This window comes from Lynx rufus, unplaced genomic scaffold, assembly GCF_022079265.1.
Source record: "Lynx rufus isolate CCGP_SWC_20201006 ecotype Redwood Valley unplaced genomic scaffold, mLynRuf1.p SCAF_24, whole genome shotgun sequence".
NCBI lineage: Eukaryota > Metazoa > Chordata > Mammalia > Carnivora > Felidae > Lynx > Lynx rufus.
In genome coordinates, this window is record NW_025814839.1 from 5,128,865 (window position 1) to 5,144,448 (window position 15,584).

General features: G+C 53.1%; 1 protein-coding gene across 2 annotated transcripts; it reads left to right on the plus strand.

Annotated features, from left to right (window-relative positions):
• The first annotated feature begins 1,306 nt into the window (after positions 1-1,306).
• OAS1 (2'-5'-oligoadenylate synthetase 1) lies at positions 1,307-15,122 on the plus strand. 2 transcript variants are annotated; one of them, XM_047088038.1, is made up of 6 exons: positions 1,307-1,561; positions 4,112-4,400; positions 6,662-6,846; positions 12,040-12,272; positions 13,057-13,210; positions 14,591-15,122. In XM_047088038.1, exons 1-6 carry the CDS (start codon positions 1,376-1,378, stop codon positions 14,747-14,749), a joined length of 1,206 nt encoding a protein of 401 aa, XP_046943994.1. In that variant the 5' UTR covers positions 1,307-1,375; the 3' UTR covers positions 14,750-15,122. The 2 variants fall into 2 exon arrangements, with proteins under 2 accessions (XP_046943994.1, XP_046943995.1); XM_047088039.1 differs by having other exon boundaries at positions 14,635-14,753.
• Positions 15,123-15,584: the final 462 nt, after the last annotated feature.

Below are 15,584 nucleotides of genomic sequence, written 5' to 3' on the forward strand. Positions count from 1 at the left end.
CAGGTCACGATCTCGCGGTCCGGGAGTTCGAGCCCCGCGTCGGGCTCTGGGCTGATGGCTCAGAGCCTGGAGCCTATTTCCGATTCTGTGTCTCCCTCTCTCTCTGCCCCTCCCCCGTTCATGCTCTGTCTCTCTCTGTCCCCAAAATAAATAAACGTTGAAAAAATTTTAAAAAATAAATAAATAAATAAAGGGGAAGGCAGGGGAAGAGGGAGGGGGGCTGTGGGCAGGAGAAGCAGGTGTCCGAGCGGTGACTTGTACTCCGACACGCCCCTGAGCAGAACTGCTGGCGTCCGCGACAGCTGTTTTTGGTCAGCCTCATGCCTGGGAAAGTTCTGTCCTTCTCTCCTCGAGCCTGGTGGTCTGCAAGTTTCAGGGAAACTGAGTTCTGCCACAGACCAAGGGACTTAGGTCAGCAAGCGAGGAGCGCAGAAGCTTGAAGACGCAAGTTGTCCCTTAAGGCCGGTCGGAGCGCTGTTACAGGAGCTTTTTCTGCTCAAGTTTTCTGTAAACCTGAAACCACCGCAAGAAATTCAGCCTATTAGCCCAAAGGAAAAATGTATATAGCGTGATGCCTTAAAAAGAAAAAAGAGAGTTTTGGGGGGGCATCCGGGTGGCTCAGTCAGTTAAGCCTCCGACTTCGGGCTCAGGTCATGATCTCACAGTTCATGAGTTTGAGACCTATTTCTGGCTCTGTGCTGACAGCTCAGAACCTGGAGCCTGCCTCCCATTCTGTGTCTCCCTCTCTCTCTGCCCCTCCCCCATTCGTTCTCTCTCCCTCTCTCTCTCTCTCTCTCTAATCTCTCTCTCTCTCTCTCCGTCTCAAAAATAAATAAACATTAAAAAAAAAGACAGAACTGTAACTGTCTGTGTGTGTGTGTGTGTGTGTGTGCCTAGAAAAATCTCTGAAAAGATCTATGCCAAAGCCTTTATAAGTGGACATTTTTGAGTTTTAGGGTCCCGGATGGTTGTATGCTTCCTGATTTCTCTGACTTCTTTTCCATTTTATAATGCGCATATACTGCCGTGAAGCTCACAAGAGACTGTAAAACAATTTTGTCAGCAACCAAAAAAGACGAAGCAGGAAACCACACATCAGTTTTTTAATTATGATTTGTCCCAGGCGAGGTACGGGGTGTGGGTTGAAGTGCAGGAGTTTAAGAACACAGTCTGAAGAAACGTCTGACGTCCTTAAAGGACCAGAGGGTAGGTTTCCCGGTGGGAGGCGGGTTCGCTAGGCTAAGCCCCTCCCTTCCCAGGAAACGAAACTAACTGACTCAGACAGCGGGCGGGACGGAGGTTAGCAGCTTCGAGAAGCCAGCTCCAAGAAGTCAGCTCCACCGCCACGGGCTCTGCTGTGCCTGCCCTGAGTATCATGTCGGGGTGGAACCTCAAAGACATCCCTGCCTGGAATCTGGACAAGTTCATCGAAGACTATCTCTTACCAGACACACGTTTTCGCAGGCAGGTCAGACAAGCCGTCCACATCATCTCCACTTTCCTGAAGGAGAGGTGTTTCCAAGATGCACCACACCCCGTGCGGGTGTCCAAAGTGGTCAAGGTGAGCCCAAGCCTGCTGGCCTGGGGAAGGGGTGGCTGAGTGGGCCAGAGTTCCCACAGAGACAGAGAGAGAGCAAAAGGTTCGGGTCTTCAGGGCAGGTGGTTTCTGACTTAGCCATAGCGAGCACATATGACCATAGCCTGTCAGAATAGGTTCTGGGGTGAGACCCTCCATCTGTGATTTTTTTTAATGCTTATTTTTAAAAGAGCACAGCGCGGGAGGGGCAGAGAAGGGGAGGGGACAGAGGATCTGAGGCAGGCTCTGCGCTGACGGCTGCGAACCCGATGTGGGGCTCGAACCCATGAAGCCGTGAGATCGTGACCTAAGCCGAAGCCAAGAGTCAGGTGCTCAACTGCCTGAGCCACCAGGCGCCCCCCCTCCACCTGTAGCTTTTAAACAAATGCCCTGACTGAAGCTTAGGAACCCTCATCCTCGGCCGCGTCCATTTCAGAGATAGGGAAACTGAGGCCCAGCTCTAGTAAACAATTTGCTGATTAGTGGCCAGGCCGGGGACTCACCATTTCTGCATTGTGTTTGTTTGTTTTTTTCCTGACAAAAGGACTTCCAGAGCCCCTCTCCAGCCAACAACAGCTAAATGTTCCGATGACTCCGTGTGGCTGAAAAGTTGTTGGTATTGCCCCCTGTAAAGTGTATACTCTGCAAAAACAGAGCTGGACACCGCTCTGGGGTCCATAAAGGGGGTCCAGGCACCAGCTGTCTCCCCAGATGCTCAGCTTTTCAACATCCGTGATAAACTAGCATTCTTTTTTTTTTATTTTTTTAAGTTTATTTATTCTTTTTTTTTAAAGTCTTTTTTTTTTTTAACGTTTATTTATTTTTGAGACAGAGAGAGGCAGAGCATGAACGGGGAAGGGTCAGAGAGAGAGGGGGAGACACAGAATCGGAAACAGGCTCCAGGCTCCGAGCCGTCAGCACAGAGCCCGACGCGGGGCTCAAACTCACGGACCGCGAGATCATGACCTGAGCCAAAGTCGGCCGCTTAACCGACGGAGCCACCCAGGCGCCCCTAAGTTTATTTATTCTTGAGAGGGAGAGGCAGAGCATGAACGGGGAAGGGTCAGAGAGAGAGGAGGAGACACAGAATCGGAAGCAGCCTCCAGGCTCTGAGCGGTCAGCACAGAACCCGACGCGGGGCTCGAACTCACAAACCGTGAGATGATGATCTGAGCCGAAGCCGGACGCTCAACAGACTGAGCCACCCAGACACCCCCGCCCCGGGCCTTTTTTTTTTTTTTTAATTTTTTAAAAATTAATTTATTCTTTTTGCTTGTTTTATTTTTTACATTCCACATGAGTGAATTCATAGGGCATCTGTCTTTCTCCGTCTGATTTATTTCACTTAGCATAATAATACCCTCTGGGTCCATCCTTGTTGTTGCAAATAGCAAGGTTTCATTCTTTTTTTATGGCTGAGTAACAGTCCTGTGTGTGTGTGTGTGTGTGTGTGTGTGTGTGTGTATACACATCTTCTTTATCCATTCGCCTGTGGACGGACCCTCGGGTTGCCTCCATAATTTGGCTATTGTAAATAATGCTGCAGTAAACATAAGACTGCATGTATCTTTTCAAATTAGTGTGTTCGTTTTCTTTGGGCAAAATACCCAATAGGGGGATTACTGGATACTATGGTATTTCTATTTTTAATGTTTTGAGAAACCTCCACAGCGTCTTCCACAGTGGCTGCGCTAATCTACGTTCCCACCACCAGTGTGGGAGGGTTCCCTTTTTCCCCCCCATCCGCCATGGGGACTCACCATTTCTACAGTATCATGAGCTGGTTAAGAGTATGAGTTTTGAGGGGCGCCCGGGTGGCTCAGTCGGCTGAGCATCTGACTCTCGATTTCGGCTCAGATCGTGATCTCGGGCCCCGCATCGGGCTCTGCACTGACACCACGGAGCCTGCTTGGGATTCTCTCTCTCTCTCTCTCTCTCTCTCTCTCTCTCTCTCTCTGCCTCTCCCCAGCTTGCACACGTGTGCACACAGGTGCGTGCGCTCTCTCAAAATAAATAAATAAACTTAAGAAAAAAAAGAGTATAAATTTTGAAAGCAGATAGCACCTACTGGCTTTGAGCAAGTCATTTCACCTCTCTGTGCCTCAGTTTCCTCATCCATCATGCCCAGTGCCCTATCGGGCCGTATACAGATTAAGTAAAATAATGCATGAAGACCGCCCAGCAAGGGCTGGTCTGCAGTCTATAATAAGATAGTAAAGGACAGGGTGTAAAGAACACAGACTGGAGAAGGAGACAGCCGGGGTTTGAATTGTATCTGTGCCACCTACAAGCTGTGCCCCCCGGGCCGCTGCGTCACCTCTCTGAGCACCTGTTTCCCCATCTGTAAAGTGGGAGCTGGTAACAAGAGTGTGTAGGTCAGCCATAAGGCTGAGGGCATTATGGGAGTTAAGACTGGCGATGCCCTCGGATCAGTGGCTAATGCTCTAGAATGTTAGTGGCCGCTCTCATCATTTTCGTTCGGGAAGCCCTCCCTTCTCGGTAAATGTCCGTTCTCGTTCTCCTCATCTGTCGTAGGGTGGCTCTTCGGGCAAAGGTACGACCCTCAGAGGCCGATCCGACGCCGACCTCGTGGTCTTTCTGAGTAACCTCACAAGTTTTCAGGAGCAGCTTGACCACCGGGGAACGTTCATCCGGGAAATTAAGAGGCAGCTGGAAGCCTGTCAAGAGGAGGAAACGTTTGCAGTGCAGTTTGAAGTACAGAGTCTGCACTGGGAGAGGCCCCGGGCCCTGAGCTTTGTGCTCAGGTCCCCCCAGCTCCAGGAGGGGGTGGAGTTTGATGTCCTCCCTGCCTTTGACGTCCTGGGTGAGCTCTCACAGACGCAAGGGCTTTCCCCTCTGTCCCACCACAGGGCCGCTTTCTTTTTTCATATTTCTGAGCAGAACTTTCCCACAGTCGGAGAGTCTTACCGAGACGGGGCATCCCTTCGTAGGGGGTGGGTCGAGATCTTAGAACGGATCAGGTCACGACCGGCCACAGGAGCGACGTTAAGTGGCAAATTGGCACAATTTGGGGGCAAGACGTCCCTTACGGAACACCTTCTGGGCTGGCCGGCTCTACTTGTGGCAAAGCGTGTAAATTTTAGCTTTCTGCAAGGGAGGCAGTGTAGATCCAGCCTGCGGTCCGTACGTGAATTTCATCTATTGCCCCAAACAGGAGGAAACCCTGCCGGACTTGTGCTGAGGGCTGGAGTCTATATCGACGACCCACAGCCGCATTTGGACAGGAAGCAGAACCTCTCAGGGGCTCAGCTTCCGCATTCGGAAAGCTGGCAAAACCGTGCCACCTATGTCGTACTCTTAAGTATTGAGCGAGCATCCGCATTCAGCTGTCACACGGGGCCTGGCGCATAGTAGGTGTTCAAGAGTGTGAGTTCCCCAACCGTAGGCCGAGGCACCCCAGGACGCCACAGTGAAAACACTCACGGGGAGCACGCGGAGTGGGTTAGATTTTAAGTTTTTGAGGGACACACAATGCCGTCTGGGGGACACCGCACGAACCACCACTGTTCAGTTGTAGACTGAACCCCGTGCATGGAACTCCTCTTGGGCGGAGGGGACCCTTGAGGAAAATACCGAAACTCTAAAGGCACCGGGAAATGAGAAAGTTTGGGAATCTCTCCTTGTTGCCATGTCCGGTGTTGGGCGCAGGCATACGATGGTTACAAAAGAGATAAGAGGGGGAGAGAGAAGGGGAGGAAGGACATGCCCGGCAGAGGGAACAGCACAAGCAAAGGACTGGAGATGAGAAAAGGGGAGGATGTGTTGGGGGAACTGGTAGACACTGAAGAGAGTGAGGGGAGGGAGGGAAGGGGGGAGGGAGGGAGTGGGGAGGGCGTGGAGGGCAGGGAAGGAGGGGGAGGGCAAGGAAGGAGTAGGGAGGGTGTGCAGGGCAGGGAAGGAGGGGGGAGGATGGGGGGCAGGGAGGGAGTGGGGAGGGTGTGCAGGGCAGGGAAGGAGGGGGGAGGATGGGGGGCAGGGAGGGAGTGGGGAGGGTGTGCAGGGCAGGGAAGGAGGGGGGAGGATGGGGGGCAGGGAGGGAGTGGGGAGGGTGTGCAGGGCAGGGAAGGAGGGGGGAGGATGGGGGGCAGGGAGGGAGTGGGGAGGGCATGGAGGGCAGGGAAGGAGGGGGAGGGCAGGGAGGGAGTAGGGAGGGTGTGCAGGGCAGGGAGGGAGTGGGGAGGGTAGAGGGGGCAGGGAGGGAGTGGGGAGGGTAGAGGGGGCAGGGGGGCAGTGGAGAGGGCAGGGAAGGAGTGAGCAGGAACTGAGCCAGGAGAGCTGATCCTGCAGAAACCTGCCTCCTTGGTCAAGGGTTTCTTCTGAACACAACAGAACAGCTGCGGGAGGGTTTCAAGTAGGGGAGCAACCTGGTCAGATTTGTGTTTTAGAAACCTAGTCCAACGGTAGCGTGCAGAATAGATGGGAAGAGAGGCACGACCGGAGTTTGGGAGACATTCAGGCAGCATTAAGTATAGAAGCAAGATAAACGGAACGATGCCTGCAGAGTGATCCGATGGAGAGCGACCGGGAGGTGGCAGGGGGAGGGCTTTTTCAGACAGTGTGATGAGGGAAGGTTTCTGAGGAGGTGACGTCGGGGCTGAGGGATGAGAAGGAGCCAACCATGGGAAGATCCAGGAAGAAGAAACAGCAAGTGCAAAGGTCCTGAGACAGGAGTGAGCTTGGCATGTTTGAGGAAGAGAAAAAAGGCCCCAGGTATGAGCGGCAGGGGAGCAAGGTAGGAGGGGAGATCCCACAAATTTCCTAGGCCACGGTGGAGATACTGGGTTTTATTCTAGATGTGGGAAGCAGGAAGCGGTGTGAGCTGGTTTTGAGAGTCCTCTCTGGGTCGAGAGTGGGCTGTGGAGGAACCAGTGAGGAGGCTCACCTCCGGGTGAGGTGGGCTGGCAGAAGAGATGGGAGAAGGGAAGGCTGGGGATGGGCTTCAGGCCCCCTGGCTCGGCCCGTCGCCCTTTCTGCTGCACGCCATGGCCAGTGAGCCCCAGAGTGGCCGGACGAACATCAGAGATGCTAACCTCTTAGAGTTACGTATGGATTTGTCCCTAACAGGGCAGTGGACCAATACCTACAGACCTGACCCCAGAGTCTACATCAAGCTAATCCAAGAGTGCCAGGACCTGGACCTAGAGGGAGAGTTCTCCACCTGCTTCACAGAGCTGCAGCGAGACTTCCTGAGGCAGCGTCCGACCAAGGTGAAGAGCCTTATCCGCCTAGTGAAGCACTGGTACCAACTGGTAAGTTCCTTCTGCCTGGGGAGCTGAGGAGGAGGAGGAGGGAGAGAAGGAAGGGGGGCATGGAGTAGAGGGAGGGGTGGAGGAGAGAGAGGTGTGGGGAGGGGAGAAGGAGGAGGACCAGGAGAGGGAGGGGGGGTGGGGAGGGAGGGGAGAGGGGGAAGGGAGGGAGGGGAGGAGGGAGAGAAGGAAGGGGGGCATGGAGTAGAGGGAGGGGTGGAGGAGAGAGAGGTGTGGGGAGGGGAGAAGGAGGAGGACCAGGAGAGGGAGGGGGGGTGGGGAGGGAGGGGAGAGGGGGAAGGGAGGGAGGGGAGGAGGGAGAGAAGGAAGGGGGGCATGGAGTAGAGGGAGGGGTGGAGGAGAGAGAGGTGTGGGGAGGGGAGAAGGAGGAGGACCAGGAGAGGGAGGGGGGGTGGGGAGGGAGGGGAGAGGGGGAAGGGAGGGAGGGGAGGAGGGAGAGAAGGAAGGGAGGCATGGAGTAGAGGGAGGGGTGGAGGAGAGAGAGGTGTGGGGAGGGGAGAAGGAGGAGGACCAGGAGAGGGAGGGGGGGTGGGGAGGGAGGGGAGAGGGGGAAGAGAGGGAGGGGAGGAGGGAGAGAAGGAAGGGGGGCATGGAGTAGAGGGAGGGGTGGAGGAGAGAGAGGTGTGGGGAGGGGAGAAGGAGGAGGACCAGGAGAGGGAGGGGGGGTGGGGAGGGAGGGGAGAGGGGGAAGGGAGGGAGGGGAGGAGGGAGAGAAGGAAGGGGGGCATGGAGTAGAGGGAGGGGTGGAGGAGAGAGAGGTGTGGGGAGGGGAGAAGGAGGAGGACCAGGAGAGGGAGGGGGGTGGGGAGGGAGGGGAGAGGGGGAAGGGAGGGAGGGGAGGAGGGAGAGAAGGAAGGGGGGCATGGAGTAGAGGGAGGGGTGGAGGAGAGAGAGGTGTGGGGAGGGGAGAAGGAGGAGGACCAGGAGAGGGAGGGGGGGTGGGGAGGGAGGGGAGAGGGGGAAGGGAGGGAGGGGAGGAGGGAGAGAAGGAAGGGGGGCATGGAGTAGAGGGAGGGGTGGAGGAGAGAGAGGTGTGGGGAGGGGAGAAGGAGGAGGACCAGGAGAGGGAGGGGGGTGGGGAGGGAGGGGAGAGGGGGAAGGGAGGGAGGGGAGGAGGGAGAGAAGGAAGGGAGGCATGGAGTAGAGGGAGGGGTGGAGGAGAGAGAGGTGTGGGGAGGGGAGAAGAGGGAGGAGATGAGGGAGAGAGGGGAGGGAGGAGAGGAGGGGGGAAGGGGAGGTGCCTCAGATCAGGAATCTGGAGCTCTCTCTTGTCCGGCGAGAGAGCAGACACAGAAACGAAGACGAGAGAGGCTAATGTCTGGGGAGAGACGAGGGCCCCGAGCAGGGATTTCGTGTCCGTGTTTGGTGAGCTCTCAAGATCGTACACACGTGGCGAATGTGCAGAAAACAATCAGATAGTAAAGCATGAACTTGTGTGTGTAAGAAGCAAAGAGTCTGGGGGGCGAGGGGCGTTAGAAGTTGTGGTCAGAGCACAATAGTGTGTCGGCGGCAGATGGAGAGTAGCTTCCTGTAGCAAGTTACTCGTGATCCTGTGACAATATCTCGCTAACTAACCTCGGGCGCTTTCACCCTGTGGCGCGGGCTTTCTGTCCTCAGCTTCGTTAGGTAAGTGTAAGGAATCCTTGAACCTATTTCCCACAGGGAGGGAGGGATGGGGCGAGGGAGAGGAGGGGATGTGTGGGGAAGGAGAGAAGGAGGAGGATGGGGTTGGGGTAGGAAGGGGAGAGACAGGTGCCAGGGCACCCAGGGTGTCACACTCCTCCCAGTCTTTCCCATCCCAACACGTGACAGCCCCATTCTGCCAGTGACTCTGGCCTGAAACGTACATCTTCCTTGACCTCTTCACATGCACACCTCCATCCAACCAGTCAACAAATGGTGTTGGTCCTATTTTTAAAATATACCCACAACTCATTTATTGTCACCACTTCCATCGCTGTCGCCTGGGTCCCAGGCACCTTGCGAGGCTCCCGGGATCTGCCCTTGACCTCGCTGAACCCCCATGTCTGCCCTTCAGGCCATGCCGCCTCCCTTGTCGTTCCTCCAACAGCAAGACTCTGCTCCAGCCTTTGGACCTTTGCAGTTGCTTATGTGTTTGTTTAGTGTCTGTCTCTCCCGCTAAAAATGTACACGAAGGAAGGGGTTTGTGCGTTTTATTGACTGCTGCGTCTCCGGAACCTAGAACAGCGCCTGGCACATAATAGGTGCTCAGTAAGTAATTGTTGAATAAATTAATGAATGCTATCACCACCCACACACACACACACACACACACACACACACACACACTTCTGTCTGCTCCCTGGCTGTCTGACCTTGAGCCATCAACTTAACCTCCCTGTGCTTCTTATTTTCTCATTTGCGAAGGGCAACGTGGCCTGACGTGACACGGTGCCTGGCACAGCCGATCCTCATGGATGTGGTTCCTTTGAGCCACTGCAAGAGCGCACATAATAAAGGTTAGCATGTAGTATGTGTTAATCTTGTCCAGGCTCATCATATTTAATCTTTTGTGGGTGTGATACGCATTTCCATTTACTTTAAGACATCCTATATCTCACTTAATCTTCATGGTCATTCTGTGAGCTGAGCGAGGGGACGTATCATTATCAAGCCTGTATTACTGGAGGAGTAAGAGATCGCTCTTTCAGCTAATAAGGAGCAGAACGAAGCCTTGAATTTGGGTCTTCCGACTGAAGACTTTGCCTGATAAGTAATATACATCTTATAATACACATGTATATTTTTGGATGAGTAATTGGGTGAAAGGAAGCAATTAAGGATAACCTTCCTACTTGAAAAATTATCTTCAAGGCAAAGCAAGAAATCACTTATTTGCTAGACACCTGAAGTTTGCTGATCTAGGAAATTTGATCTTGGAGCCTGAGCATTTTAGAACTTACAAAAGTGGTTCTTGACAAGTGTAACACTGGCCCCAAGGACATTGAAAATTCATGAGGATGCTTTTTGGTAACCATGGTGATCAGGGGCAAGGATGCTACTGACAATTAGTGGGAAGAAGCCAGGGATACTAACTGTTTTACCATGAACAAGATGGTCCTGCAAAAAATTGTCTCTTCCTCCCTCCCTGTCCTTCTTCCCCTTCCCCTCTCTCCCTCTCTCCCTCCCTCCCTTATTCTCCTCCCTCCTTCCTCTCCCTCTCTACCCTTCTTCCCCTTCCCCTCTCCCTCCCTCTCCTTTCCTGGAAAGCAATACAGGAACCTGACCGTCCTTTAACCCCACTTACCACCACCATCACCATCTCCAACTCACATGCTACTTGTGTTGTATATTTCAAGTCTCTATATTTTCAAGGGCCTCAAAGCATTACTATTATTTTACAACATCAGTGCTCATTTTATCTATCCACATATTTACTACGCTCTTCACTGTCAGCTCTTTCCTACGTCTCTAACTGTCCCCCGGGGATCACGTTCCTTCTTCCTGAAGTATGTCCCCTTGGAGATTTTTTTGGTGACTGTCTTGTGATAATGAACTCTTAGTTTTTGTTTGCTTGAAAATGTCTTGATTTTACCTTCGTTGTCGATGGGTATTTTTGCCATATATTTGGCGGTCATTTCAGTACATGGAATACGTCACTCCTCCGTCTGCTGGTGTCACTAGTGACGAGTCAGTTGTCAGCCTAACCGTGGCTCCTTTGTAGGTAAACTGTCTGATTCCTCCGGCTGCATTTATATTTTTCTCTTTGTCTTCGATTTCGTTTCATTTCAACCTGAGGTGTCTTAATGATGATTCCTTTTTCACTTGTCCTGTTTGGAGTTCACTGGGATTCCTGAATCTGTGGATGGATCTCTTTCATCAGGTTTGGAAACTCTCAGCCATTCTCCTAACATACTGTTTCTCTCCCTTCCTTGCCTCCTGGAACTCCAGTTAATGTATGTTAGACCTCATTCTGTCTTCCGTATCTTTATACCGTCTTCCATATTTTACATCTTTCTGTCTCTCCGTGCTTTTTTCCGGATAGTTCATTCTAATATACTCTCCAACTCACTAATTTTCCCCTAACTGTGTCTAATTTGCTGTTGAGTTATTAATTACAGTTATTATCGTTTTTTGTACTATGATTTCTATTTTATTTATCTTCAAATATGCCATGCTACTTGTTACGGCTTCTAATTTTCTCTATTTCAAGCTCTTTCTTTATTTCTTTAAACACAATATTCCTAGTTATTTCAAAGTCTGTATCTGATCCTTCAATATGTACACTTCTGTGGACTGGGACACCTGGGTGGCTCAGTCGGTTAAGCGTCCAACTCTCATTTTCGGCTCGGGTCGCGATCTCACGCTCGGTTTTGATCTCTCACTCAGTTTTGTGAGTTCGAGCCTCACATCGGGCTCTGCGCTGGCAGTGCAGATCCTGCTTGGCATTCTCTCTCCCTCTCTCCCTCTCTCTCTGCCCCTCCCCTGCTCACACTGTCTCTGTCTCTCTCAAAATAAATAAATAACCTTAAAAAAATTTTTTTTAAACTACTTTCCCAAAAAAAAAAAAAAAAGTTCTGTGGACTTATTACTATTTTCTCTTTCTTCTGCTGGTTATTACTCTTGGTTTCTCGTTTCCTCGTGTACCTGGTCATTTACGCGCAGGTCATGATACTTATAAATTCTTTGTGAAATCACTTGACGCTCTGGGTTAGCGATCTTACTCCAAAGGGACTTTTGTTTGGCTCTTAGGAACGCTTCAATTTCTTCCTCTCAGTTAATTGTCACGGTATCCTTTTGGGGTCGGTGGTGTTATTACCCCTCACCTGGCAGGTAAGAATAACGAGGCTCCAAGGGTCTAAGTTGTCTTCTCGGAATTGGACGCTGGCGGATCCAGGACTCGAACCCGCCTCACGCATAATCCAGAGCTCAAGCTCTTAACCAGGAGTCAGTAAAATTTTTCCAAAATGCCTTAGGTAGTGACCATTTCAGACTCTGGGGGCTGCGTACGTGGTCTCTGCCTCCACCAGCCAGCTCTGTCTTTGTAGCACGAGAGCAGCCACAGGCTACACACAGATGAATGGACGTGGCTTTGGCTTCAAGGAAATGTTATTGACAAAAGCAGATGGCAGGCCGGATTTGGCCCTTGGGAGATGTGCTTTGTGCCACGACGGGACAAGTGCATGTTTCTGATGGTCTTTTCCCCCTCCTCAGTGCAAGGAGAAGCTTGGGAAGCCACTCCCACCCCAGTACGCCCTGGAGCTCCTGACCGTCTACGCCTGGGAGCGTGGGAACAAGCAGACAGATTTCAGCACCGCTCGGGGGTTCCAGACCGTCTTGGTATTAGTCCTGAACTACCGGGAGCTTTGCATCTACTGGACAAAGTATTACGACTTTGAAAACCCTATCATTAAACAGTACCTGAGGAGACAGCTTAATAAATCCAGGTACCCTACACCTCCACGTGGGTCGGCTCCCCACAGAAAGGAACCCCTGGTGCCCTGTGGCACCTTGGAAGTGGGGGGGAGGGGGAGGGCTCCGTGCTCACGGATCATCTTCTCTGGCCGGTCACCGTGCTGAGCATTTTACTACTGCCCATCTGATTGAACCTACAGCCTCCCGCCCTGTGAGGCAGGCAGTATGTAGCCACTTTACAGGTGGACAAACTGAGGTTCTGAGAAGTCAGGAGCTTGCCTAAACCTTAACAAAAACACGAGTGAAATATCAACAGCCACAGCAACAATGCTCGTTGCTCCGAGGGATTAAGGGCTTGCGGCAAGACGAACGCATCCTGATATAGTAAGCAAAAAATTACGGTCCTTACAGCTAACGTGTACCGACCTCTTACTACGTTCCGAGTCCTGTGCGGAACATTTCCCACGTTCTGGCTCCACCCTCACATCATGTCCTATGAGACAGGTGTCCTCTGCTCTCCCCATTTCACGGGTGAGGAAATCGGCTTAAAGAGGTCACCTGACCTGCCCAAGAGCGAACGACTAATAAAGGGCAGAAGGGAGATTCAAACCCAGGCCTGTCAGACCCAAGGGCCAGGCTTTTTCTCCCCTTGCCCACCACCCGCCATGGGGGGGCAGGGCAGTTAGGACACGCTCCCGGGGGAACAGCACCCCCCCCCCCCGCTCCCGCCCTGAGTCCCAGCCTGGGCCAGGAGGCTCTCATCCCCAGACACAGCCCTAACTCCTCACCTGTCCCTCTCTCACTGTTACTCTCCAGGCCTGTGATTCTGGACCCGGCCGACCCTACAGGAAACGTGGCCGGTAAAGACCGGTACAGCTGGCAGCGGCTGGCAGAAGAGGCCAGAGTCTGGCTGGGTTACCCATGCTTTACCAACAGGGACGGGTCTCGGGTGGTCTCGTGGAACGTGCAGGTGATTTGCGGCTTCCCCTCTGCTGTCCTTCCGCACCGTGTGGCGCATGCTGCTGGAGAACGTTCTCTCCAAAGAAGTGGCCTCTTGCTACCAGGGTCCCCTAGTCATATAGTTTCAGGATACGCTCCATTTTCTCCGTCATCTTAGCCCCGTTTCGCCGGGCTCCTGGGATTTGCATATCCCTCGTCCAGAGTTCATTCTTTTTTTTTTTTTTAACGTTTATTTATTTTTGAGACAGAGAGAGACAGAGCATGAACGGGGGAGGGTCAGAGAGAGAAGGAGACACAGAATCTGAAACAGGCTCCAGGCTCTGAGCTGTCAGCGCAGAGCCCGACGCGGGGTTCGAACTCACGGACCGTGAGATCGTGACCTGGCTGAAGTCGGACGCTTAACCGACTGAGCCACCCAGGCGCCCCCAGAGTTCATTCTTTAGTTACCACTACCCTGGCCGGAAGCAACTCTTCCAACAGCCCCCCGTGGGCTCCTTCCTCTGCGAATAATAATAAACAATAACAGCCACCGTTTAGTGAATATTTGCTCTGGGCTCAGGTTCTGTCCCAAACGGATGGCTACATTATTTCACGAAAACAACACCCTTTGAGGCGTGTTTCCTACTCCCATCTTACCTATGAGGGGCTCAGAGAGTCACCTGCTCAAGGACACTTAGCGCGGGAGCTCCCGCGGTGGAGCGGAGATCCAAAGTCGGTGGCTTCCAGTGCCAGCGCTCAGCCCGCCGTGCTCTGAGCGTCCCCACGCGTATCACCCCACACGCGGGAGACTCCGCACTGCTGAGGGACGTGGGCGTGCCACACAGCCGGGAAGAGGCAGAAGGGCCTGAACTTGGATCTCTGCCCCACCCCCCACACCAGGGCCGTAGTCTTTCGCACAGCGGGTGACGTTGATGACCTTGTAGGTGGGTTCCCCCGGGGAAGGAGCGTTTTCGGGGAGAACCATCGGAGCCAACAGGTGGGGAAAGGAGGGGGAGGAAGCAGGTGTGGGCGCAGGGAGAAGTCCAGCTGGGGGTGCGCCCCTATGTGAGTCTCGGCCAGCCCCTCCGTGGGGGAGTCCTGGGGCTCCGTGGCCTTCAGAGTTGCCCTGCCTCAGTCTGGGGCGGTCGGCCCTTTAGACCCCCCCGTGGACCAGTCACTGAATGTGGGCAACTCAGGAACGGGCATCGCCTTGGACACGGGGCTTTCTGCAGCCGAGGCGGCCCTGAAGGCCAGGGGTCTGTCTGCTGCCCGCCTCCCCAGCAGCTGGGACTTGTTTGTCCGTCCTCCAGGGGGATCCGGGTGGCCTGTGACACTGTAAATGCTCACTGAGACCCAGTGCCAAGGGGGAAGGATCAGCTCTGCAATGTGATCACGTGCTTTACCCTTTTAGCCTGAAGAAGACTATCCAAACGATTGGTTTACCTGTGAACACAGGACATATCAGTGCCATGATTATGGATGGCGTCCTGCACCCTCTGAGAACCTCAGCACGGGCCTGGCAGCATCCATTCCCCAGAAGGAAGATGACTGGACGTGTGCCATCCTCTGAATGCCAGCCCATCTTCGGGGGAAGGGCTCCAGAATCATCCAGACCAGCCCCCTCATTTTGGAGGGGGGGGGGTCCCTTGATCCAGATAGCAGAAGACGGCCCCCAAAGCAGCGGTGAATGGGTGTCAGACTTCAGACCCGAATCCAGGTCTCCCGGCCCCCACTCTTCTCCCATTCGGTGGTCTTTCAACCCATCACAGATGACATTCCCTGCAGTCCCTCCCTACCCCAGCCTGACCTCTGACAATGTTCTCTGAGAGACAACCAGAGAGCCTTAACTGTATTCTGTCTTCCTAGTGGGAGAGTTCTAGTCCAATTTCTCGTCAATAACAATAAAAAGAACAGCAAATACCGTGTGTTGGATGTTTAGTCACTGCAAATCACACCATCGAGAAGTGTATCCGCATATTATATGTGTGTATACATGAACCGATTCAACCGGAAACGTGTATTGGGTGCCTGCTGTGTGCCAAGCATTGTTCTGGATGCTGGGAACACGGCAATGAACAGAGCAGATGAAAAATCCCTGCCTCATAGACCGACATTTGCATGGAACCTTGTAATAATTAGATCACTTTGGGTCCTTCTAATTTTCAATTACAAATAATCCTAGGACCAGCAGTTTTGATTCACCCTCTGTCTACACTTCCGGTCATCTAGGAAAGTTTGTAGAACTGCCCTGTCTGATGCGGTAGCTTCCAGACACGTGTGGCTGTTACGCCCTTGAACCGCAGCCGGTCCAAATCGAGGTGTGCTGCGAGTGTGTAATTCACATACCTGGTCTCAGAGACTTAGCACACACACGCGAACAGAAGAATGTCACATGCCTGACAACT